This window comes from Bidens hawaiensis, unplaced genomic scaffold, assembly GCF_021521415.1.
Source record: "Bidens hawaiensis isolate Kalapana, Puna unplaced genomic scaffold, B.hawaiensis_p1.1 tig00046834_1, whole genome shotgun sequence".
NCBI lineage: Eukaryota > Viridiplantae > Streptophyta > Magnoliopsida > Asterales > Asteraceae > Bidens > Bidens hawaiensis.
Window position 1 is genome coordinate 94,452 of NW_027498366.1, and position 26,184 is coordinate 120,635.

Here is a 26,184-nt window from a genome sequence, read left to right on the forward strand (position 1 = left end):
GTTCTTGTTAATAAAGTGTTGTGTTTAGAAGACTACCAACTTTTCACAATATAACATGATGAAATATTATTTCCATTATATATACAAAATAACAAGAAAAAATATTTGACCATAGGATATCTTTCTCAAAGTTTTAGATTCTGTGTGTAATGATAAATCATGTATTTTTTTTTCACTCTTTGAAAATGTTCTGTAAATCGGTGTCACTCAACTGTTGGATACGCATATAAAACAAAGAAAACAAGTAATATATACACCAGTATCTCCTTGGTAGATTCGCTCAGTCAATCGAGTAACTTTTGTCGACGTTGTACTTGGCCATTGAGAGGGTGAAGTATATTAGTAGGATGGTTCCCATGCTTGACCTGGTCAAATTAGGTATGCATAAAAAGTTAGTTTGCGCTATAGTTGACATGATAGACGTGACAAATGGGTTGAGTAACACGTTATAAATAGGTCAATGAGTAAAAAACAAGTCAAAACGGGTTAAAATCCTTGAAAAGATTATGTCAGCTTGGGTTGAACCTAGGGGTGTCAACCGTTCAATAAAAAACACGAGCCACTTTGTTTTGAGTAAAAAAATTTAGTCATAAATCGTACACGCTTAAAATCATGTAACCTGTACATGTGCCCTTTAAAAACTTGTTGGATTTTAAAAATGGGTTAAACAAGTCATACACGGGTTAATGAATCAACTTGTTTAATTGAACATTTTGGCAGGTTGACCTGTCTAATAAAATGAATCAAACAAGGTAATAACTTGAAAGCAACTCATTTAATTAAGCATGTCAACTCGAACACGACCTGTTTATTAAACGAGTTAGATATGACAACCGAAAACGTGAAAGAGATGGCTGATCATGTTCTTACAAGGTGGCGAAGAAGAAGACAATTCTTGTGGGGTTGATGATGGATGCATGTCTAAAACTAGATGATCTTTTGCCGATGAGTTTGCCTTTTGTCGGTGTTCCGGCGGAAGTAATGATGCTAATTTGGTGGTGGCTTTGTGGCTCGATGGTCCCTATGGATGCTGGTATCGGTGTTTCCGACATAATACCTGTAACTACAAGTTCAGATTCTTTTAACATTAAAAAAAAAAAAACTTTCCAGCACAAACAAGCGCATCAAATAATTCTAAGTTGCATGTGCAAATTTGGCAGGAGCAAAAGGAATAATTTTATTATATTTTATGTAACTAAATTAATACTATATGTTTATAATAATACTAATAGATATTAAATAATAAACGATTAATTCAAATGGTTAATAATGAGTGAGTTGTTCCTTTTGTCAATGTATGATTTCTTACGACACGTCAAGCATAAATCAATTAATATGATAGAAAAGTAGAAAACCATTCCCAAATCAACATCTTCTTCCAAATTATTAAGTGGTTTTGATTTGATAATGAAACACAATTATTTTTGGTACACTAACTAGAATGCCCTACCATCTTTATTAATGTGCTATCATACGTTTCATATATACAACATTAATAGGATAAGATATATCATAATTCATTAAGTTTAATGATTGACTTTTATGTTTTAATATTTCGATTTAATAATTTTAACAAAAAATATAATGTTAAAAAAGAAACAAAGAGGTGTCACCTTTAAGCGAATAAATAGCATCTCTTTCATTGTCAATGTTTGGATCACTCATCATTTTCTTCTTTTCTTCTCCTCCCTTTTTGGATAAACTCCTTGGCAACTAATTAAATTTAAAAAATATTTCCAAATTATTTTAAATATAATACATTTAATTTGAAAAAAATAAAACAAATTAAAATAATACACGTTCAAGGATTATAAATCCTAGTTACAAAGGTAAGCGATATATATGTTTTCATGTAAAAGAACATAAATGATTATTTTATCTACTTTATTAAGTACCCTTTTCAAATAAAATAATAAAAAAAGGAGGGAAAACCAAAGCGAAACCCCAATATCAAGTATTTTCTTTCATGCACTTTCTCGCACGAAACGAATATTACGCAACAATATTAAGATCTATCTTACATTGAACAAATTATTAGGTTTAATAATAAAATATCATGTTGTAATAAAAATATATACAGCTTAGGTGTTCAATTTGTAACTTAATTTAAAAAAAAGTTACTGGATTTCAATAGTCCTGGCTTTCAATTAACGGCCGGGATTAGTCCTAATTCAAGAAATATTTATCGATAGTCCTAACTTTGAATATATTTTCATCTGGTAATCTTATACTAATTGAAAAGTAACCTGTTAGTTTTTTGATGACATGAAAAATACGTATGGGATTGCTCGAGAAAAACACATTTAAAGTTGGTACTCTGTATAAACATTTCCTGAGCCGGGATTACTTCCGGTCAATATGTGAAAATTGAGATTTTCAAAATAGACAAGAAAATGAAAGTGAAACTTACATTTGATCTTGAATCATATGTGTGATTGTTGATGAGGTGTGAGAAAGGTTCCATATCAACTTTAAAACTATCAGATTTGATGTTTGATGTTTCTTTACAGTCCGTTGACTCCATCAAAGTCAAACTTTCCATCCAATTTGGGCAGCTTAGTTAACACTTCTGTTGCGGCGGCAGCCGGAAGATGGTGGCTGTGGTGGCGGCAGGTTGAGAGAAAGAAGAGGGCGTGGGTGATGAAGATAGATGAAGGTATGTCATATGAGATGTTTTATCGTTTTTTTTGGGCTTTCGGTTTGGTCATGATGAGTTACTTTTGTCTTATTATTTATTTGTTTATATAACTTATTATAATTTATTTTTAGATTCAGTTATAATTTTGTTGTCGGTAAAATGACCAAAATAACCCATTTAACTATACAAGTTCCTAGACTAACCTCCAAAGCAAAATAATACCTAAATGATCCTATTTTATTCGAAATGATCCATCATTACAGACCTTACATCCGACAGATCTGTCTGACACCCTTCTGTTTTTGGACCAACCACATCTTGACACATATACACTTAAACTGTCGGGCCCGACCGTTTTATAAAAAACCGACCGTTTAGTTTTGGCGGCGACGGTTTATTAAACAATCGGCCAGACGGTTTAATAAATGGTCGGCCAACGAATCTATTCCGCTGGGCCTTCTTATCTATTCCGTCGGGCCTTCATACATACTGTCAGACATTCATATATATTCTGTCGGTCTTCATATCTACTCTATCGACCAGCATATCTATTCTAGCGGTCTTCACGTCTATTTCTTTAAAAACCAACACCGCCTTAGTTATTTTATATACTAATAGAGTAATAGTTATGAGAATCCAGAATAAAATAAAAAGGGAAAGATAATACATGGTGTTTGGAGGTTGGTCAGATGTTGATACATATACTCGTTTTTAATTTGCAGTCATTAAATGAATGGACAGGTGGGCTAGAAGCCTAGAACTCGTTAACAATTCAAGATGAAAGAAATTAGTGGTGGGCTACTGCTGGTTCAAACACAAATTAAGGCCTAGAAAAATAATAACAAAAGTTAGAAATTGGGCTAAACTGATTTTGGGTCATGAGAAGATTTAAAGAAAGTGCATGGCAGAAGGACAGAACAGAAGGAAGCAGCCTAACTACGGAACTTATAATTTGATAAATATTTTGTATGAGTTAGTATTAAAAAGTGGTCTTTTGTTATCATTAAAATTAAGCTATTTGCAAGATCATGTCCATGTGGGATCTATCTAGTTAAACAGGTTTGAGTGAACCATTGAGCTGAAAATCATGAGGGGGTTGGTCTTTCTTTAAATTGATTTTTAATCTATAATGAAAGTATTTGTTTTGCGATAGTTTTCATAACCAATTTCCAAATTCAACTTAGACATTGTGTGTCCACTTAGATTAATATTATAATATTGAAGAGGTAGGTCCCTGCAAAGACCAGTTGGACCCGCAAGACACACCTTGAAGAGGTACGTCTGCGCAAAGACCAACTTGATCCGCAGGACCCACCATGCTCAGAGATGAAGACCTTACACGCAGTAAGCCAGCTGTTCCCGCAGGAAAGCCTCCATTGGTACAGTACCCTGCCTGTTCCCGCAGCTGTGGGTACAAGCCAAGAAAGAAGGCTACCCGCACTAACAGTAAAGCTACACGTATAAGGCACTAACTCTTATACTTCAGCAATGTCACCTGAAGGAATGAGCAGCGCGGGAATATTCCCGCCCAAAAGAGCCAGTCCGTACGCTTCTAGAAGATCTTTTGTACTATACCTACCAAGGTATGGACAAAATAGACAAGATCTGACAAAAGCAGCCCATGAACCAATCACAGGGTGACAGCTCACCGACAATAGTACGAGGAGGAGCACGCTCCAGTACAAAATGTCACTATCAGCCGCTGCCTACCCACCAACTCCCATCGTGGCACGAACGTAGCCTGTGGTTGGTGGAAAAGGAATATTATATACAGCTGACCGTACCTGCTTGGAAACTTACCTTCGGCTATAAATACTCCACCACCTTGGAACGGTATGATTATCTTATCTTCTCTAGCTATTTCTCTCTATATACACTTATATTCAGAGCAATCTAGTCCGATTCTCACGCCGGAGGGTGGTCACAAGGAGGAACCCCCCCTTCTCAGTGACGAGCTCACGGTGTCTGTTTTGCAGGTCGAGAAGAATAACCATCTTTGCTGGACCTAACCCTCGTGGGAAACATATACTTAACCCCCAGATTATCCTTAATCTGCCGGAGTCATTTAGTGTTTCTTCATTGGCGCCATCCGTGGGACTCGAACCCACGACCAAGCTCCGGTAACCACAACCCCAGCTACTGGGGGAAACACCGGTGAATACACAATTTTTACGAACACTACCCCGGTTACCCAAGCCGGGGCAAGTGCAGTAAACAATCATCCCCTGGGATTCATTGATACCCAGTTGGAGAAACAACAGACGAGGATTCCCCGCCAAACACTAGAACAAGTTAAAGCTTGGGCGGAAGCACGTCAGAAAGAATTCCAAGCCGAGTTGGATGAACGTTTACGTTCACTCCAACAGGCCAATGACGAATTCGGAAGCATTCGACAACAGTTCAACATGAGCAATGATTGCGAGTATGTGGACGATGAAGATTGGGAAGAATCTGACAGTGACGCAAACCCTCGTCATAAGGCGAAAGGGAAGCGTAAGGAAGACTTCCACTCGAAGAGAAATTTCGAGGAAACCTTCAAACCAAAGAACACGGGGGGAAACCCACGTGACTTCTCCAAAACTTTCAGACCAACTGTTGCGAATGCGGGAACGTCCAAATTCGCAAGGGACATTGCGGAAGCAATCGCTCCAAAGAGTGCCAAACAGATGTCCAACATAGGCACTTACGATGGCATATCTGACCCGGACGATCACCTGAATAGATTTATAGCGGGGGCAACCGTCAGTAATTGGACGGAACCCACGTGGTGTTACATGTTCCAAATGACGCTCGTCGGGGCAGCCAGAGCATGGTTTGATCGTCTACCGGTCCACCACATCTATGATTGGGCAGACTTCCAGCACAAGTTCAGCCAGCACTTCAGTCAACAAAGAAAATATACTGAAGAGCAGTGGACGATCCTCAACTGCGTCCGAGAGGAAGATGAATCTTTGCTAGACTTCATCACTCGCTTCAACTCAAAGAAGCTAAGTCTAGGCACCATTAGCAAGGATCTTGTTCGCGCCGCTTTCATCCAGGGCGCTGAGTACCCAGAGCTCATCCGCACGTTGACGGGTAAAGATGGCATGCCATCCACGTGGGATGCCATCATGACGGCAGCTAAACGCTTCGCCGAGACGGAGAAGCAACTGGGTAGAAAACTTCCTCATAACACAAACCTCTACACGCAGAGAACAAGAGAAAATAACGTCCGTACCGCCCGACAAAATAAGAAGAGGAAGCTTGGTATTTGGCAGTCAAGGATAAACTTCGACACCTCATCCTGCTCTCGCCCTCTCTTAGGCGGAAGGGACAACACGCACCCGTCGAACCGGAATCCCAGATGGACGCCACTCACCAAAAGCGTCACCGAGATATTTGCCACCGAGAAACTATCATGGCCAAAGGCTCCAATAATCCGACAGCGTCATAATGTTGATCAGAGCAAATCCTGTGACTTCCACGGGACCAAAGGCCACACCACGGAAGAATGCACATCTTTGAAGGATATCGTCGAAACATTCATCAAAGATGGGAAACTCACACACCTCGTGGCGTCAATCAAGAACGGTGGGAGGAATGACAATCGGTACAAAGGCAATGGACGAAAGCCCGTCGACATCAGCATTCACATGGTTCATGGCAACGTCAGAGGAAGAAAACGACGAACAACAGAGCCAAGTGCATGGAAGGAAGCTGAAGTGCGCTTCCCGCGTGTGCCAGGAGGACCCAACAAAAAAGGCCCCATAGTCATCAAAAGCCAGCTGGGTCACTACATCACCTCCCGCACTCTTGCTGATAACGTCGCTTCGTCAACGGTCATGTACAGGCAGTTCTTCGACAAGCTAGACGACGAAGGCAAAGAACGCCTAGAAACGGTTTACGCCTCGATGGAAGGTTCGATGGCAGCACAAACACCCCCTTGGGTATCTTATCTTCCCCGTCACTCTCACAGACGGGAAGTACTCCCGCACAGAAGACGTGGACTTTGTCGTAATGAGGAAGCCACACCACACATACGACATTCTCTTCGGGAGAGATGGGATGGCAAGATTTAATGCCGTGGTGTCTTCGGTCCATGGCATGATGGGATGGCCAACAACTGAGGGTGTCGCGATGATCACGGGTATTCCCCAGGTATGCATCGCATCTGTCTCATCTAAACCCAAACCAAAGACGGCTAAACCAACCATTACCGAGCCGGAAGAATGGGCCTTCAATGGCAAGTACCCTGACCAGGCCATTACCATTGGCCCAATGATCACTAATCCCACGCGCACCTTACTCAAATGCTTATTGCAAAAAAATGCTGACATCTTTGCGTGGACACCAGCTGACATGACTGGTGTACCCCGAAGTAAGGCGGAGCATAAGCTCAAGTGTGACCCGGCTTTTACGCCGGTCATACAAAAGCGTCGTGTAATGGGTGCGGAACCGGCTAACGCGTGTAGAACCCAAGTCAAGGAACTCCTTGACGCAGGCATCGTACGCGTTAGTAAATATCAAACATGGGTTGCAAATCCCGTCATGGTACCGAAATCCAACAAACAATGGCGCATGTGCATAGATTTTAAAGACCTAAACAAAGCATGCCCCAAGGATTGTTACCCATTACCCGAAATTGACCTTAAGGTAGATCGTTAGCACCGTTTCGCCTTAAATGCTTCCTTGATGCGTATAAGGGATACCATCAAATCCACATGGCCGTTGACGATCAGGACAAAACCGCATTTCGGACGCCCGATGGCACATTTTGTTACCAAATGATGCCATTCGGACTTAAGAATGCTGGGTCCACGTACCAACGCTTGATGGACAAAGAGTTCCATGCCCAAATCGGGAGGAACTTAGAAGTTTACATGGATGACTTGGTCATCAAAAGCCTTGAGCCAGAGGCGATGTTGACAGACATCGAAGAAACTTTCAGCACGCTCAGAAAAATAAACATGAAGCTCAACCCGAGCAAGTGTTCCTTTGGGATGGAAGAAAGGAAGTTCTTAGGAGTCATCGTTACCAAAGATGGCTTCAGAGCGAACCCTGAAAAGGTCGAAGCCATTATGAAGATGGAATCACCTACTACCATCAAACAGGCTCAGACACTGAATGGACGACTAGTCGCACTTAACCGCTTTCTGGCAAACCATGCAGATAGGTCGTTCCCATTCGTGTCAACATTGAGAAATTGCTTGAAGAAAACGCACTTCCGCTGGACACCAGAAGCGGAAGCAGCTTTTCAAGAGATTCGGTCACGCTTGATCGAACTCCCAACGCTCACAGCACCAGAAGTGGGGGAGGAATTAATTCTCTACCTCTCCGCCACAGACAGAGCAACCGGGGCAGTCTTACTAGTAGAACGAAAAGGCATCCAGATGCCCATCTACTATGTAAGCCGCATCTTAACGGACGTGGAAACCCGGTACTCTACCCTGGAAAAATTAGTCTTAGCACTTGTACAGGCTTCACGCAGGCTAAGACGATATTTCCAAGGTCACCCAATCACCATTCTCACCAACTTCAAACTTGCAAACGTTCTAGGCAAACCCGAGTTGTCGGGACGCCTAGCCAAATGGGTAATTGAGTTGGGGGAATACGCGATAAAGTACTAGCCAAGACCAGCCATAAAAGGCCAGGTCTTGGCCGACTTTATTGTGGAAGTCCCCGCATCGCGGGAAAAAGAGTGCCAGGAAGAGGCTCAACCCTCTCCAGCACAAGACATTAACGATGTCTGGCGACTCTATACTGATGGAGCAGCCAACAACGAAGGTTCAGGCGCAGGGTTGAAATTAATTAACCCGGCAGGCCAAGAATACACTTACGCTTTTCGGCTTGATTTCCCAAGTACGAACAATGAAGCGGAGTACGAAGCATTCTTGGCCGGATTAAGAATTGCGCGTAAGATGGGAGTGAAAAACTTGGAAGCCCACGTGGACTCCATGCTAGTAGCCAACCAGATAAACGGGACGTACACGGCCGTGAATGACATAATGGCCCTGTACCTTGCGCAAGCCAAAACCCTTATGCGCGATTTTAACGATTGCGAAGTTGTGCACATCAAGCGAAGCGAAAACAAATCTGCGGATGCGTTAATCAAGCTTGCATTGTTAGCCTTCACCCACTTGGGAAAGGACATCCGCGTTGAACTTCTTGGAGCACCATCAGTCCCGCACAAGGAAATTTGTGTCATCCAAACCGGCACGGAAACATGGATGACACCAATCATAAATTACCTTGCAGCGGGTATACTACCAGAGTCGAAGACACAGGCAAGAAAGATACACTGTAAATCACTGAACTATCAACTTGTCGATGACATACTTTACAGGCGTAACTTTCTTGGCCCACTCCTCAGATGCGTTGACGACCAAGATGCCGACTACCTCCTAAGGGAAGTACACGAAGGCATCTGTGGAGTACACGCAGGTCCACGCGCAGTTGTAGCTAAGCTAAACAACACGGGATACTTTTGGTCAGGAATGCACACGGATGCGCTGGCCTACATCAGAAAATGTAGGTCCTGTCAGCTTTACGCACCCAACACGCATCGCCCGAAGAACGAACTTGTTCCAGTCACTTCTTCATGGCCATTCCAGAAGTGGGCCATCGATGTGACAGGCCCATTTCCCACAGCAGCAGGGAACGTTCAGTTCCTAGTGGTAGCCATCGACTACTTCACCAAGTGGATAGAAGCAAAACCCTTAGCCCAAACAACCGCAAAACATATCAAAAATTTATTTGGGAATTTATTATTTGTTGTTTTGGACTTCCACAGAATTTGGTGAGCGATAACGGCACCAACTTTGCTGACCAGAAGCTACAAAAGTGGCTGAAAGAGCTTCAAATCACCCACACCTTTACCTCAGTGGCGCACCCGCAGGGTAATGGTGAGGTGGAAAGAGCAAACAAGAGCATCGTCGACGGCATAAAGAAAAGACTCTTGGAGCATAGATCCGGCTGGGTGGACGAAGTTCCACATGTCCTTTGGGCAAACAGAACGCAGAAAAAAGCAAGCACGGGCGAAACTCCGTTCAGCCTCACTTATGGCACTGAAGCCATGGTTCCAGTCGAGATTGGTTTACCCTCACCAAGAGTTATAACTCAACCAGAAGACAATGATGCGGATATACGGTTAAACCTTATGCTAACCGAAGAACGCAGAGACTTAGCCGCAGCGCGTGAAGAGAACTACAAGCGACAAATGCAAAAGTACTACAACACGCGGGTAAAACTCTGCAACTTCAATGTCGGAGACTACATACTGCGTAACAACGAGGCTTCAAACCAAGAGCGCCCAGGAAAGCTAGCCCCGGTCTGGGAAGGGCCATACATTATTAAAGAAATTTTGGGAAAGGGCGCATACCGGCTCGAAAGGCTCGATGGCACCCCCATCCCAAGAACATAGAATGGAGCTCAATTACGTAGTTGTTACATGTAGATCAATTCCAAACTTGTAAAGAAAAGGCCTACAGCCACTTCTAATGGAAATGATTCTCCTTATCACATTGTGTTGATAGCCTTACCTTTATACTTATGAACTGACCACACTGATATGCCGGTATTCATCGCATAAATAAGTGAGGGATGAAGTAAGTCGTTGCGTGTGGAAAGAGGCACAACCCGCATAAACACAAAAACAGCAAATATTTCTAAGGGGAAGATGAGGAAAACCTTCACGCAGGTCAGATATAGATGAAGTTTAGTCAGCCTACTAAGTGAAAGTGACGGTCCTACCCGCACAATCATGATAGAGGAAACAGAACATTAACCTATTATTTGACACGCGCCGAAAGGTTAACTTATTCAAAACACTTAGAAAATTGCTAAGTTAAACTAAAATATGCATGAGCAAATCATATAATGTTTACAAGGCAAGGCGTTAACAAAATATTTTTATTCACAATAAAAGTTGTTCAAACATTACAAAATGGCTAGCTATCTACCCGCCTACAAAAAATACAAATCTATCCTAACGGTTGGGAGGAATCTCAAGATTCAAGCTTCGGGACCACTTCCTCCAAACCCACTTGAACCCGCACCATCAGTCGGCTGCGGCAGTTCGAGGAAAGCTTTGAGAACAGCTAGCCCGTCATCAGCGGCAGCAACTTCATTAATCTTCTCCACAACCGGATGCGAGAAGGCAGCATACTGGTTCACAGCTTGGTCATAGGCAGCTTCAGTGTTAACATCGTGTAAAGAAAATCTGGAAGGCGGGATGCCTTTCTCTGCAAATCCTAGACCAAGCAAGAAGCCAGCCTTCTCCCCATCCTCATGAGAGGCGTTGAGGGCTGCGCTCATGGCATCGTCATAAGATGTGTTCGCGAAAATCCGATGCACAACCTACAATAAAAAATATATATATAAAAAAACTTTTCTAAGTATAAAGAAAAGCGCAAAGCAAAGAAATTATGGAGCTACGCGTACCTGCGCCAACGCTTCTCGTAGAAGCCAATCCTTATTAGATAGAGCTTCTTGAAGGGTAGCTTGAGCTTTATCGCGGGCGCGTTCGGCTTCATTCTTGTTGAGGTTGGCAAGCAACACGTTTTTGGCAGCAGCCTCTTCAACGCCTTTAAGCTTGCGCTCAGTGCGATCAAGCACAACCCTCTGATCCAAAAGCTCCTGTAGCTTCTTGGCATCTTCTAAAGCCAAAGCCTCATGAGCCTGCTGAAGCTTCTCCAGTTTGGCTTTAAGCTCTTCATTCTCAACGCGCAGAGGCTCAGCAACGGCTTCGGCTTTGGTGGCCCTTTCGGTGGCATTACGCGCAGTTTCCTTAGCCAACCTAAGCTGTTCGTTAACAGCTTGGGTAGCCTTGGAACGGGCCTCATGCCTGGCTTGGATCTCGGCCTCAAGGTCCTTGAAGGCCTTCTCTTTCTCCGCAGCGATGGCGGCAAGCCTCATGTTTTCCTCCCGCAGCGATCGCGCCTGAGCCACCTCCAGGCTACGCGCAGTCTTTAACTTGTCGTTTTCACGACAAAGTAACTCGACACGCGGCTGCATCCGGGCGAGAAGGATTAGAAGCTCATTGGACAACCTACCCTCCTGGTAGCTAGCCATTGCCTCCCCCAAAGCACCGCTTGGAGCGGCATGGCGAGACCAGTCGACGCAGTCCGCAACCGTCCTTAGAGTTATTCCCCGGCGGATATTCCACCTTGGAGCATACACCTCATTGGAATCCGAAACTGCAAAAACAAAAAACAGTTAGGAAAAAATGATAAGAATGGATAATAGGCCAAAATAACCCCACGCACCTGTAGGGTCGATAACAGGCCGATAGCCGCTAAACCCATCACCTGAACCTAAAGGATATCCATCCAAGAGGTCAAGGAGATGGGAAGGAGGCAAAGGTGGGACTCCCTCATCAACAGAGGTAAGTCTAGAGGTTCCAACTCTAAACATAACTGGAGAACTGGCCCCAACAGAGGTAGTCGCTGACGCCGAATGCGACAATGCAGAAGCCATTGAGGTAGACACCATCGGATATGAACTCATTTGAGGTGAACTCATAACCGTGGTAGCAGCCGCAGATGAGCTCGCGGAAAATGTCACCGCCGGTCCGGTGAAGGATGTAGTAAAAATGGCACTGACGGCCGGCGGAGATGACGTCATAACTGGAACAGTTGCTTCAACAGTTTGAGCAACTGAACCAGCACCAGAAACAGGCGCAGCCGCCTGGGTCATCGCCTCAGATAGGTTGACCAAACCTATCGTCGTGGGTCCTGAACCGCTGCCTCCCGCACCGCCCTCGAAAGCGGATAAGTCCACTCCTGCATGAAGAAAAACAAGATATTAAAAACAAAAGCGGAAGGAAATGCGGAAAAGGTGAACAAAAAATATACTTACTGGCTTTCTTGATCCTGAAAGACCTGACAGGCGGAGATAGACCCGATGGGACTGGCCTCTTCACGGCATTCACCTGCGCAACGCTTGGTGGCTCGGAAGTGACAGTTGTCTCAACCTCTGAGACAATGGTCTCGTCACCACCACCAAGGTTCCCCGCCGCCTCCTCACTTTCAGTCTCGGAATCAGACTGATTCCCCAGGTCGACGATGGAAGCAACCTTCGCCTTGCCCTTCACGCCAGCAGCCTTCTTCTTCCTCACAAAGAAAGGCCAATCTGCGGATCCCTCATCAGAAGATGACAAAATCAGAGGAATTCCAGCAGAAGTTTGAGCATGAAGAGGACGAGGATTAAAGAACTCCTTACCTGGCCGGGTGGCGCTCAAAATCTCGTGGCCTGGCGGATAGACCTCTACGAATTTATCCGCCGTTTGCTCCAAAATGAGCAACTCGTTCTCATCGAGATCACGAGTACCCAACCGTGCGGGACCACCAGTCTCCCGCGGATGCAAGAGCGACTGTAAGTCGTTCCCCTCTGAAATAAAAAACAAGATAACAATGTTAGAAGAAAAACCCTAAACCAACACAAAAGACGGAGCATACCGTAAGGAATAGAGCTCAAACCGTATTCAAGGACGATGGGTATTTGCGGCGTCCCAGACCCGGCATCCTTCCACACGCGGCTCATCCCAAGCATCACCATCCCAGACTCCGCGAAGCGATAAACCGGAGTCTGGATCTGGGAGATATTGGCGAACCATTCGGTCTCCTGGTAATTGGAGGCGTGAAGGTTAGGGAGTGCCCTCCCATTCTTGAACGTCATCGTGATGGGGATGACGCGAGTGGAGATGTAGAAAAACTCCCGCTTCCAAGAACGAAGACTACGCTCGGTAGCGCAGATCTTCAACCCCTTGATCCGAGTAACAAGGGTATACCAACCCTGGATGCACCTCCAGGTGTAGAAGGTCATCAGACGGTCGACGCGGGGCTCGATGCCCAAAATACGGCACGCCCATTCGAAATGGCGAACTTTAGCAATCGCCATTGGGTGCACCTCCGTCAAATGCACACCGTGTTTCTCCAAAACACGGTATACGAACTTCGTTAATTGGAATCTTAGATTCCCATATATGAAGAACGAGGCGTAAACCCCTATCTTGCCCTTAGGGGCATCGTACACCGTCTGGTTGGGCACCGGAAACTCTCGCTCATACGGCTCCAGCATGAACTTCTTGACGATGTAATGGTACACATCGACAGAAAGAGTACACTGGCACTCGCCAGCAGTACTCTTGTCGTCCTTATCAGACGTAGACGTCGGGTTCTCGAGGTAAACGTCAGACTCCTCGACGTTAATCTCGGGATCATGAGTAGAAGACATTTTTTAAAAAGTTTAAGAAAGCGGTTTCAGAAGAATGCTCGCTGGAAAAGATGAGTATTCACTGGAAATCGCTTAAGAGGAAAAGAAGAGTGAAGTGAAGGTATGGGATGAGATGCACCCTCTCCCCCTTATATACTCATCGCAATGAATGTGATGAATTTAATGCGGAGGAGAGAGAGAGCGCAGGTGCAACGAAACGGCGACACGTGGATAAAGCAAGCTGGCAACAGGTGTCAGAATGGCGCGTGATATGAAACTCACGCCCACTCGCCTGAAAAAGCGTCCTGATTGACCACATGCTGTCACGTCGTCATAACTTCCTGCACGTCCTGAAACCTTCAGAAGACGCCAACGTCCCTTCAGCCGTTTGGATTGTCCTTATCCTTCCACCAACTCTTCGAATTTCAGAAAGATTCAAAAAGATTCAAAAATAAGAGGGAATATACCCCCCTTACCTTGGAAAACAAGAAACCATAAAACAAGTGCGGGTACAGTGTCAAGGCGAAACCCTTCACATACTTAGCACTTGCAGGGAATTGAAGCCAAGAAGATACCTTGGAAAACAAGGAACCGTAAGACAAGTGCGGGTACAGTGTCAAGGTGAAACCCTTCACATACTCAACACCTGCAGGGAATTGAACCCAGGATGGATCTTATGGATCATGCTTGCGGAAAGGGAAATAACACCACCGCCTGGCGGGAACGTTGAGAACTAGATTGTTTGAAGCTTCAAGGTGGAATTGGCTGTTTAACATAACTGATCACTATGTCTAAAACTACCAATACCCCGTGAAGAATCTATACAAGTGAAACTCAACGCTCCCGACTTGCGAAGAGGTCACACACCTACCCGCATCATATCCAAAGATCAGGCAGAAATAATCGAGAATTTTCTGCAAGTGACATTAGGAAAACCACGGGAAGAATCCCCACGGAGAACCTTAATAAACGAAAACCCCTCTTTAAAACCCCTTGCTTAAAGTCCAAAAGTTCCTCTCACTTATTAACAATTCATGAGAAGAACAATAGACTGGGGGGACTTGAAGAGGTAGGTCCCCGCAAAGACCAGTTGGACCCGCAAGACACACCTTGATAAGGTACGTCTGCGCAAAGACCAACTTGATCCGCAGGACCCACCATGCTCAGAGATGAAGACCTTACACGCCGTAAGCCAGCTGTTCCCGCAGGAAAGCCTCCCTTGGTACAGTACCCTGCCTGTTCCCTCAGCTGTGGGTACATGCCAAGAAGGAAGGCTACCCGCACTAACAGTAAGGCAACACGTATAAGGCACTAACTCTTATACTTCAGCAATGTCACCTGAAGGAATGAGCAGCACGGGAATATTCCCGCCCAAAAGAGCCAGTCCGTACGCTTCTAGAAGATCTTTTGTACTATACCTACCAAGGTATGGACAAATAGACAAGATCTGACAAAAGCAGCCCATGAACCAATCACAGGGTGACAGCTCACCGACAATAGTACGAGGAGTAGCACGCTCCAGTACAAAATGTCACTATCAGCCGCTGCCTACCCACCAACTCCCATCGTGGCACGAACGTAGCCCGTGGTTGTTGGAAAAGGAATATTATATACAGCTGGCCGTACCTGCTTGGAAACCTACCTTCGGCAATAAATACTCCAACACCTTGGAACGGTATGATTATCTTGTCTTCTCTAGCTATTTCTCTCTCTATATACACTTATATTCAGAGCAATCTAGTCTGATTCTCACGCCGGAGGGTGGTCACAAGGAGGAACCCCCCCCCTTCTCAGTGACGAGCTCCGGTGTCTGTTTTGCAGGTCGAGAAGAATAACTATCTTTGCTGGACCTAACCCTCGTGGGAAACATCTACTTAACCTCCAGATTATCCTTAATCTGCCGGAGTCATTTAGTGTTTCTTCAAATATATAATCAAATAGATAATATAATATTGACGACATGCTTCACGTGAATAGGATACTCTACTTACTTTAATTATTAGTTTTATTAGGTTTTTTCATGACTTAATGCCCAATCATCAGTTATTTTTTGTACTCTTGGTTAACCGAATTAAACCGGTCATATACTTTAATGTATATCATGTTTATACCACCATTTCATGTATTTATACATTCAATTAGCATATTTATGTCTCTATTTCATGTATATATATATTCTGAAACCTTTAGGTTCTAGATGTAAAAATAAAAGTCTTTGGACTAAATCAAACCTTAGGGACAGAAATGACACTTTACTCTATTTTGAATAATAGAATACAATCAATATATATATATGTACAAATAAAGAGAATTGAATGACAGAATGTTACAATCAATGTTTAGTGTTTTAAAAACTGGTATTTTACTTGTACCGGATTTGATTCAAAAACGGTACAACCGGTACAACCGGGATGTACCGGGAGGTTCAACCGAGTTGAATAGTTTACCTTCTAATCCATATAAATACAACTCCAACTCCAACTCCAACTCAAAAAATAATCTTAAAGTACATTAATAAACATTACACATGAACTAAACATTATATATATAATGATCGAGTAAAATATGAAGTTTTATTTTATGTGTGAAATTAATTAATTATAAAAGATGTGAAGAAACCAACAAATGCAAGATACAAAATTAGTTGATTAATGAATCGTTGTTTAGTGTGTCTTTTTAATGTTATCTACTAGGTTAAAAGTCGTGTTTAAAAGATATGGGTCGCAAAAAATATAAAAAATCTCTTGATTTTAAAACCGGTTTGCCGGTTTAAACCGGTATTTTCGAAAAAAAACCGGCGGTACGACGTTCTAGCAAACCGCCTAAAAATATCGGGCTCTAAATACCGGGTGCCTTACCGAAATCCGGTATAACCGGTTCAACCGGCCGGTACGTACCGGTTTTTAAAACATTGGTACAATATCTACTACTCTAATAAAAGATTACTACAATGTGCCACTTGTCACTTTCTCAACCATCCTCCTATTTTTAAACCCATTTTGTTATTTGGATCCCATGTGGGTCATTACCTAACCCAAAATAGTCTTATTCTTATGTATATATAAAGCAAGTGTGTTAATGTTTATTTATTTCTTCTTTTTTTTTTCTTTTTATATTTTGACGTCATGTTTATCTTTAAGTAATAAAATGAAGCAATTTAGCTATAAAAAACAACATGCCAAATGGGATTGAAGTGGTCTGAATATTGTTTTATTATTATTTTTTTAGTATTTTCAGGTATATAAAATAAAAGTCAATTAAAATGCTTTCTTCTTTAAAAATTTTCATTATATACATCGACTACAATATCATAAATTTGTTTATCGGCATACTAATCATTTAAATTTATTCTTTTGGTTTGTTTTGGAAGGCTAGAATCATGTTCTTCTTTTCTTAGCTATCATATATATAACTAGCTTTTATTCCCTGTAATACGAGATTGTTTTTTTATTATTCATTTCTAATATTAATATATATTTTTGGATTTTAATTTTATTTATTGTAAGGAAGTTATTAATATACTTAGGATTTGATGATGAAAGGGTTTCACAAATAAATGAGATATAACCCGGTTTAAAAAACTATATGGGTTTGGTGAGACCCATGACCCGTTTTTTTTACTATAAAATTGTTTCTTAATTATAAATAGTATATTTAAAAAAACGGATACTAATTTTTAGTATATCCCTATTTTATAGGATTTTCATATAAAATATTTGATGAGATTAATTTTTAATATAACGTGATGTTATAACCGGTTTAAAAGACTATCTGGGTTTGGTGAGACCTATTCAGTTTAAATGCATGATAAACCTTCATTTACAAATAAAGCAATCTGATGGTTTGAGAGAATTTAAGATGTCATTTATATATATATATATATATATATACATATATATATATAGAGAGAGAGAGAGAGAGAGAGAGAGAGAGAATCAGGATCATGAGAGAACTTTTTTGAAATTGAACTATGAGAACCATTTTGGACCACAAAAAACCGAAAAAAAAATCATACAATAAAAAAACAAAAAAATGAAAAAAGTAAAAAAAAACCAAAATTCTTATTTTAACATCCCGGTTTCATTAAAAAAACTTGGTTTAGCAAGTTATAGACACATATGAATGATATATACATATATTTACATTTACATGATTTTTCTATACACATGTGTATAATTTAAGATAAATGATACTGTACATATGTGTATATTACTTAACTAAAGATTAAATAAAATTATACATATGTGTATAATAAGACTTTTTTTTATTTTTTTTAATGAAACCGGAATGAAATATAAGAATTTTGGTTTTTTTTTACTTTTTTAAATTTATTTTATTTTTTGTTTTATGATTTTTTAAAGGTGTGTTAGTGATCCAAAATGGTTCTCAAAGTTCTCAATTTGCAAAGGGTTCTCTTAGGATCCTTATCATATATATATATATATATATATATATATATATATATATAAGATTAAGATTTAGCATATAATATTGTTTTGTAATATATGGTTGACTTGTACTTGAAAGAACCTGTGCTTTCACACAGACATCTATATCGCTTTGTCAAGATTTACAGGCAAGCATTGACTAATTTTGATTATTGATAAACTAGGTATATTGACCAATACAACCGCAAACATATTGTACAAGTAATTTTTTCTTATTAGAAAATATTTGCGTAATGTTTATTTAGTAATTCCTATAATTTTAATATAAATTGTAATCTTATTAACAGTATATGATAATTACGTTGTCGATTGTATTTTGATAAATGTTCAAATTTTAAAATGTTTATCAATTTCCCGTGTAATACACGAGGCTCAAACTAGTTGGATTATAAAATGTCTTCATTTAGCCTCTTCTGGTTCAATAACATGAATATGATGGTTAAGACTTGAAATCTTTATGGTCTCAGGTTCGAAACTTGACTCAATAAGGTTTCCCCAAAGTGAAATGAGTATTGACTGTTATGGGTATAACGGTGTTTGGGTTTGCCATTAGGGCTGGAGATTGTCGAAGAAGAGAAGGATGAAGGGATAAAAGGATCGAGGCTGCTCATTGGAGCTTTGTAGGAATCTGATACCATATGATAGTAGAGAGTTTTAACATGAATCGATTAATTTCATTACTGAGATAACAATCATTAATTACGGAGCTAAAGAAGACAAATATAACAAACAATTAATACCGTAAGTTAGGAAATGTCTTATCTAATTGTTAACTGCATTTGAATTGAATTGAAATGTCTTATATAATTGTTAATTGCACTATGCGGCGTTGCTAGGGGTTACCATTTAGCGAATACAGTCGTCGAAAAAGGTTGACGTAGTGCTGTGTAAAGTGTAAACCGCAAGTATAAGTTGGTATGATTCAAAATTAAATTACTTAAACATAGATACCCTTGAGAAAAATGTACATTTTAGTGGCTACACATAAAATTATCCGCGAGATAGAAAACTACATAAAATAGTGTTTAGAAAAACGAATAGGTTGATCATATTAGGCTATGTATAGTGGAGGGGCCACAAAATGGGGCGATTTGCGTTATGTGGCACCCAGTCAGCAAATGATGAGTTTTTGTTTTAGGGGTGTAATGGTGTTGTAGCTATATATATATATATATATATAGGGAGGGTTATCCTAAAAACAAATAGTTTCCTAGGAAGACTAAGAATAAATCATAGCCATTGGATCATATCAATCAATGGTTGAGATTTAAAATTACCAAAAACAGTCATAGTTTCCTAGAATTATTCTTTCACCATAGGTTTTAATGTCAAATATCAAAATTTTATTGGTTCTTACCATTCCTGGAAAACTACTTCTTTTTATTTGAACCCTTTTATATATATATATATATATATATATATATATAGAGAGAGAGAGAGAGAGAGAGAGAGAGAGAAAACCATTTTTGACAACTAAAAGCACCTTTAAAAAATATTTTAAAAAATCATAAAACAAAAAATAATAAAAATTTTAAAAAAATAAAAAAACCAAAATTCTTATATTTCATTCAGATTTTATTAAACAAATTAAAAAAATTTAAAAAAACGTCGTATTATACACATATGTATAATTTTATATAATATTTAGTTACGTAATATACACATATGTACAGTATCATTTATCTTAAATTATACACATGTGTACAAAAAAAACATGTAAATGTACATATATGTATATATTATACATATGTGTATATAATTAAGCTAAACCGAGTTTTTTTTATGAAACCGAGATGATAAAATAAGAATTTTTGTGTTTTTAAAATATATATCACACACATATATAATATTAATAAACACACACACCCGGCGAGAAATACTCATCACCCAGCCCTTTGTCGCCCACATTGTCGGCCCCCGGGGCGGTGTTTTCGCCCCTCGTCACCCCATTTCGTCGCCCACTACACCCGCCCTTAAGTTCCAACTATTTAAATCGCACTCATATATATTAAAACAATAATTAAATTGGACAAAATCATCGTTGACATTGAAGCTAGAACATGCTTGCAACAATCATCAACCTATCACATTACTTGCCTCACCTTAATCCCAATTGTTATAAATAATATGAGAACAGCTTGTACAAGCTTATATTTAATTAATACGAAAGTAACCTTTTAGCTAACCAATGGATCATTCTAAGCTGTTGGTGTCATAGCTTGTTACTAGTTTTAAGCTGTTGGTGTCTAACAATATATTACTAGTTTTAAGATCCCAATGAATAATTCTCAATCTAGAATCCTCATGTAGGTACAACATCCCTCTAGCAATTCCTCCAATTATTTTGTAACGTGTTGACCAATCCAATTTCACATTTTTTGTATGACCTAAAAACATTAATGAAAATGAATTTCAAAAGAAAGTTATTGGTCTAAAGATAATTAAAGTATTCAATCAAGACTTAAAGAATAAATGAAAGACTCGTTGACTTTTTATGGTAAGTGGAAAAGTATTAATTGATGACTAAATTCTAGCTACATGTCGTTTGTCTATTTAAAAATATCTGAATTAATTAATAGGGACCATTGAACCATTGGGATACCTAAACAACTATCAAAAGTATGTGGTTATAATAAAAATTGTATACCAGAAAAAGGACACCTACAATTCTTTTGCATATCATTAAATGTAAAAGCTAAGTACCCATGAAGTTAATACAAAATTAATATGTCCTAAGCAACAGATTTGAGCTAACCAAATAGAAAGAAGTCGAGACTATGGTTCGCAACCTATTCGTATATCAGGATCTTCTCTTCGGCATGAAGGCAAAATCCCAAAAGTCGGACCAGATTTCTGTGTTGAAGCTTAGCTAGCAACACAACCTCATTCTTGAACTCCAATGAGCCTTGTACGGACCCTTTCGATAACCTCTTCACAGCAATCTCTTGCCCATTAGCAAGAATTCCCTGTCAAGTAGCAAATAATAATACAAGCCATTAATTAGTCGACGACGACATACAGTAGATGTAAAATCTCATAGTCAAGAAAAGATTGGTGTAAACACAATTAGGTACCTTGTATACTACACCAAAACCACCTTCACCTACTTTATTCTCTATTGAGAAACTCTTTGTGGCTTGTTCAACGGTGCCCAACTCGAATTGTAAAGATTGCTCGGTTATTATTTCACTTTCATCTATATGAACCAAAGGGAGAAATTGTGTAAATAAATTAGAATAACTTCTCACAAGTATTTTTCGTAGTATAATCTTCAACAATTCAACAATGAAAATATTATGTACTTACCCGTTTTATCCTTTAACTCACTACTTGCGATGGGACGAAACCATTTCTTGACTACGACCAAATAGCATATGGCCGCAGTCATGATGACGAGAAAACTAACTACAGCTACTATTGCTGCAATTATTTTTTACTGATTTTCATTTCTTCCTGCATATTAAACATATAAATTTTATAGGAATATTATAAAAAACAGTCACCATGCTAACTAATATAGTCTGTTATCAAGTAAATATTTTTGTAAAACCACCCGTTTATCAATTAAAATTCGATTATGAAATAATCAAATGAAACAGATTATTAAACCTGGTTTCTCTGATGAGGGTGTTTGGAATTGTAAGAACTTATATATCTCAAATCTAACATTGCAACTCGCGGCCAACACTTGTGCTCCTTGTTTCCATAACAGTACTGCTTCCGCAAACGATTTATACTTACTTGAAGACATTTATCACAATCAGAACCTGATAAATCCAGTGTGCACTGGCCATACCCGTAAATCTTTTTATCATTGTATGATAACTCATTATATGCAAACATGTCATTCTCATCCTTCGACACATGGTTTGCTAATCGACCCAAAAAATTCGTAGCAGCTTTCCAAAACCGATTTTGCTCTGATACCAGATCAGAAATATTTACTTTGTTGCATTCAGGGATAAAAGTTTCATAGTTCAACACCGAACCTATCGAATAATTTGCATAACGTAACATGCAGTCGTCGCTCCACGCCACTGCTGCTTTTGAAAACGAGCATGTCTTATTGAGATCTTCACGGGCATTGAGCAAACAGTTACGGCAGTCGTTTGGGAGAGCATCTGCCCGACAAAGGTAGAGACCGTAGGCTATGTCAGGAGGAATACTTCCAGAACTCTCGTTTTTGAATCGCTTGTAATTGAGTGCGGTATCTGTAGCAAGTGAGTCAAGGACTTTAATGAGATTTGGATAAAAACTGGTGTTGTTTATATGGCTGGTGATGTTAAGTTCACAGCGACGGGTATCGAAATCTGCTGCAGTGGCCCTGAATATCAGAATAGGCATCCAAAGAAACACAAGTAAAAGATACATACTCTCAAGAACAATCAAAGGCGGCTATGCTTCTTTTGGTATTTAGTTTTGGGCATAAGCATATATATGTAGGATATTTGGGAATTAAGCAAGAATAAAAAAGGAAAACGCAAAGGAAGGTGGCTTCAAATTTTTTAAATGACTTATTACCAAAACTTTCAATTTTGTTTCTTTATTAAGATAACGTCAAAAATATTTATATAAAATACTATTTAAATGTAATTTATAAAGAATTACTAGAGAAAATAAATACATACGAAGATCACATAAACAATAGTTGCTTTGTGTCCATAAGAATCTTATCACCTAAGACCATAATTTAGCACACAAAAACGACTTTATTAAAGTTGTATTCTTTCATAGGTATGATATTCTCTTTGGCTTCCTTATCAAGACGACTATTATTATATACAAAAACATGTTATTTTCATTTTATTTTCTTTTTGATATATAATTTAGTGTCACTGAATGTTATATGAAAACTAAGCTTTAGTATGACTTATCTTAACATGAGATTACAAAGTTTGGCGACCTAGATAACGTCTGGAAAGAGTAAGGCGATGGACTGAGACAGTGAATGACACGATGCAATTTGTAGAAGCTGTAGGAAGAGTAAAGGCTTTTAAAGACGGTGAATGACATGATGCCATAATGATTTATATATTTTTATTTGATTCTTCAGCCTTTTTGATTTAATCACTACAAACAATATTCAGACAACCTTTATGATAATCAGAAACGTTTTGGCTAATTTCCGTACAACTGTTCTGACCATGGGCGGTTAACTTTTTTTTTTTTGGTCAAAACGACTGTCCAACCTTTATCCGGAGATGGCCATTTTAAACGGTATGGAATTATATTTTTATTTAACATAATTCAAATGTAGTTTTCATTCGTGTAATGCAGCCAAGTAATATCTCATTTCCATATATCAAGTTCCAAATTATTCTGGCTAATTAAATTTTATAATCGTTTTCACCCTTTTTTTCGGTTAGCTTTGTCCTTTATCCTTTAAACTCATCAATCCAAGGTACCTTCTTTGAAGGAGCAACACATAGGATCCTAACCACCAACAACCAACAATAGAAGTAATAAAAATACAAACAAAAATTTTCTTCTCTATTCTAAGAAACCAAAGTATCATCCATGAGAACCACATGGAAAACAATAACCAAAATGCAAAAATTACGAGAATAAAAATAAAACTAAACAAGTAACGTTAGAAATAGAATCCGCAACCTTAAACACATTAATTAGATAACATTATTGGTAAACATCAATCCAATGCAGCACAATCATTCATGACAAATGGAAAAATGCGTTTGAAGAAACACAGATCTACTCCCCACAAGTGGGCCTTAGATCTTATGAGTCCACAGGGTGGGATACGGTTACTGCCAATACGATATGAATACAATTCCTAAAGTCCAGTGACGTGAATCCCGCAAAACAAAACACCATGAGCTCGTTACGGGAAGGACAAGAGGAGGGGTCTTCCCGTAACCACCCTCCGGCGTGAGAATAAGTACCGTTCGTATAAAGTGATAAGTACTTAAGTGAATTGAGAGAGTACAATGGTAGTGAATGAATACCTCATGATGATCGAGAGGGTATTTATAGCCGAAGGGTGTGGGAAGGTGGTTGGGCCAGCTGTCCCTTAAGAATATGCCTGCATAACCGTCTGGACACGTGTCTCTATGTGATAGGGTCGACCTATACGTTGCATGTGCATGTATAACAACCTGGACACGTGTCTCTTTATCTTTGGTTATCGGGGGAATATTGGCCATGTGCACGGTTATAACGACCTTGCCAGGTGTCATTGGCTAATTGGCCCAAAGATCACGTATTACCCAAGAAAGCATCTTGGTAAATCTTTTAGAGGGTGACAGCTGTCCCGGAGCATTACCTCGTGGCCATTTACGCGGAAGGTTATTCCTTCTTGCGGATGACTTTTGAGGGTGCTATGACGCTTCCGCATGTGCTATGAGAGTGTTTCTTCCTCAACTGATTATGCAGATAGTTTATATGTCCCGCGGGTGCCTTATGAGGGACTTCTGATTGACCCGCGGGCATTATTTAAGGGTATTTGGGTCTTTTTGGTACCCTACCTCTATAAGTCCCCCAGTCCAGTGTTTCTTCCGTGTGAAGTATTTTATGCGGATGAAATTCTAGACTTGATGTGGATTTGGGGGTTTCTGACTTTGCAAGTTGGTGGGAAATATCTTTTGTTGTTTGTGGATAATCATGAAAAAGGACAAGTTGACCACTCGCAGGCGCGTGTGCAGGTGACATGACGTTTTTGACGGTTGTTACTGTACCCGGCTGTACAACTTTTTCTCTTTTTTGAATTTCCCGCGTGACGTGGCGATCTGTTACTGGACGGTTTTTCCTCTCTCTACTGTTCATATCCCATCGCATTAATTGCGATCAGTATAAATAGAGAGAGTTAACTTCTTTTCGAAGTTTTATCGCCTTCAAATCTTGATTATGAACTTGCTTTCTTTCTTCTATCTTTCAATCTTTCTATTTGATTCCTTTGAACTAATCCAAACATTTTTACCAAGTGTTTTCAATGGCTCCTGCGCAATCTGAGGTCAATGAGATAGAAGTCTGTTGGGACCAAGGAGAATACCAGAAACTTATCACGACTTATGGTATTCCACCGGAGTGGGGACCGAGTTCCCTTCTACTGGTTCTATAGCCAGCTTTCCACCTCCAGGAAAGATGGCACTATATGCTGATTATTTTGAGCATGGGAACTTCCGTCTTCCCATCACAAAGTTCTTCGAACGGGTGATTAAGGCGTTTGGGATTCATTTGTCCCAAGTTCACCCGCGTGCTGTCATGCGAATTCGACATTTCAAGTTCGTGTGTATGGCACATGACTTAGTACCTCGGCTGGATCGATTTGCTGTATTCTATAAGATGGCAAATCGGAACGGATGGTACATTTGCCATAGCTTGCCGGATAGAACTATCGGTAATGTTATTGAAGAAACTTCCAAGGATTGGAAGAAAAAATTCTTCTGGATCTCCGAGGACGTGATACCGGAGGTCATGGTTCGTCGCTCTCCGAACGACGCTCTTATTGACATCACGCCGGCTGCTCACGAGAAACGTGACTGGTTCCATAAACTGACCGCATCACCCACTCCGATACGAACGCTTCCAGGAGGCCCTTGTATGGGCGGGGATGAGCCGGTTGTGGTCTTCACCTTTCATGGAGCCCGTTTTCGTTGAATTTAACGGCCGTAAAGTCTTACTGTTATTGCTTTTTCCCACCTTTTTGTGTTTTGAGGTTTTGTTAGTGACATTTGTTGTTTGTTTTCAGGTTTTGCTCGATGTTGAACGCTCTAGAAGATGACAAGGGCTGCGTGAGTAAAACTATTCACGTTGTGAAGCATACGCCCATATTGGAGAAGACTGCCCAGTATTTCCTCTTTCCAGTTAAAGTGCGTGCCGAACCAGTTGTCTCGGACGCTATCTTTGAAACAGGTGCGTACATCCTGAATCCTCCACCTCTTAACGCGCTAA

At 40.2% G+C, this 26,184-nt stretch overlaps 1 protein-coding gene and 1 pseudogene across 3 annotated transcripts; both read right to left on the reverse strand.

Annotated features, from left to right (window-relative positions):
• Positions 1 to 184: 184 nt before the first annotated feature.
• Positions 185 to 2,551, reverse strand: LOC143596658 (uncharacterized). 2 transcript variants are annotated; one of them, XM_077075373.1, is made up of 4 exons: positions 2,411 to 2,551; positions 1,614 to 1,713; positions 871 to 1,057; positions 185 to 365 (listed from the first exon to the last, which is right to left on the reverse strand). In XM_077075373.1, exons 1-4 carry the CDS (start codon positions 2,540 to 2,542, stop codon positions 281 to 283), a joined length of 504 nt encoding a protein of 167 aa, XP_076931488.1. In that variant the 5' UTR covers positions 2,543 to 2,551; the 3' UTR covers positions 185 to 280. The 2 variants fall into 2 exon arrangements, with proteins under 2 accessions (XP_076931488.1, XP_076931487.1); XM_077075372.1 differs by having other exon boundaries at positions 871 to 1,063.
• Positions 2,552 to 20,469: 17,918 nt separating this feature from the next.
• LOC143596669 (cysteine-rich receptor-like protein kinase 25) lies at positions 20,470 to 22,727 on the reverse strand (annotated as a pseudogene). The gene is made up of 5 exons (XR_013146753.1): positions 21,886 to 22,727; positions 21,583 to 21,729; positions 21,351 to 21,472; positions 21,032 to 21,242; positions 20,470 to 20,663 (listed from the first exon to the last, which is right to left on the reverse strand). The product of XR_013146753.1 is annotated as a cysteine-rich receptor-like protein kinase 25 (transcript).
• Positions 22,728 to 26,184: the final 3,457 nt, after the last annotated feature.

Excerpts from the sequence above, each read along its gene's own strand:
- LOC143596658 (XM_077075372.1), bottom strand. The coding sequence starts at position 2,542 with ATGGAAAGTTTGACTTTGATGGAGTCAACGGACTGTAAAGAAACATCA. Across the intron at positions 1,714-2,410 it reads CATATGATTCAAGATCAAAT|TTGCCAAGGAGTTTATCCAA; the intron begins GTAAGTTTCACT and ends AAATTTAATTAG. Across the intron at positions 1,064-1,613 it reads TGCTATTTATTCGCTTAAAG|TTACAGGTATTATGTCGGAA; the intron begins GTGACACCTCTT and ends CTGAACTTGTAG.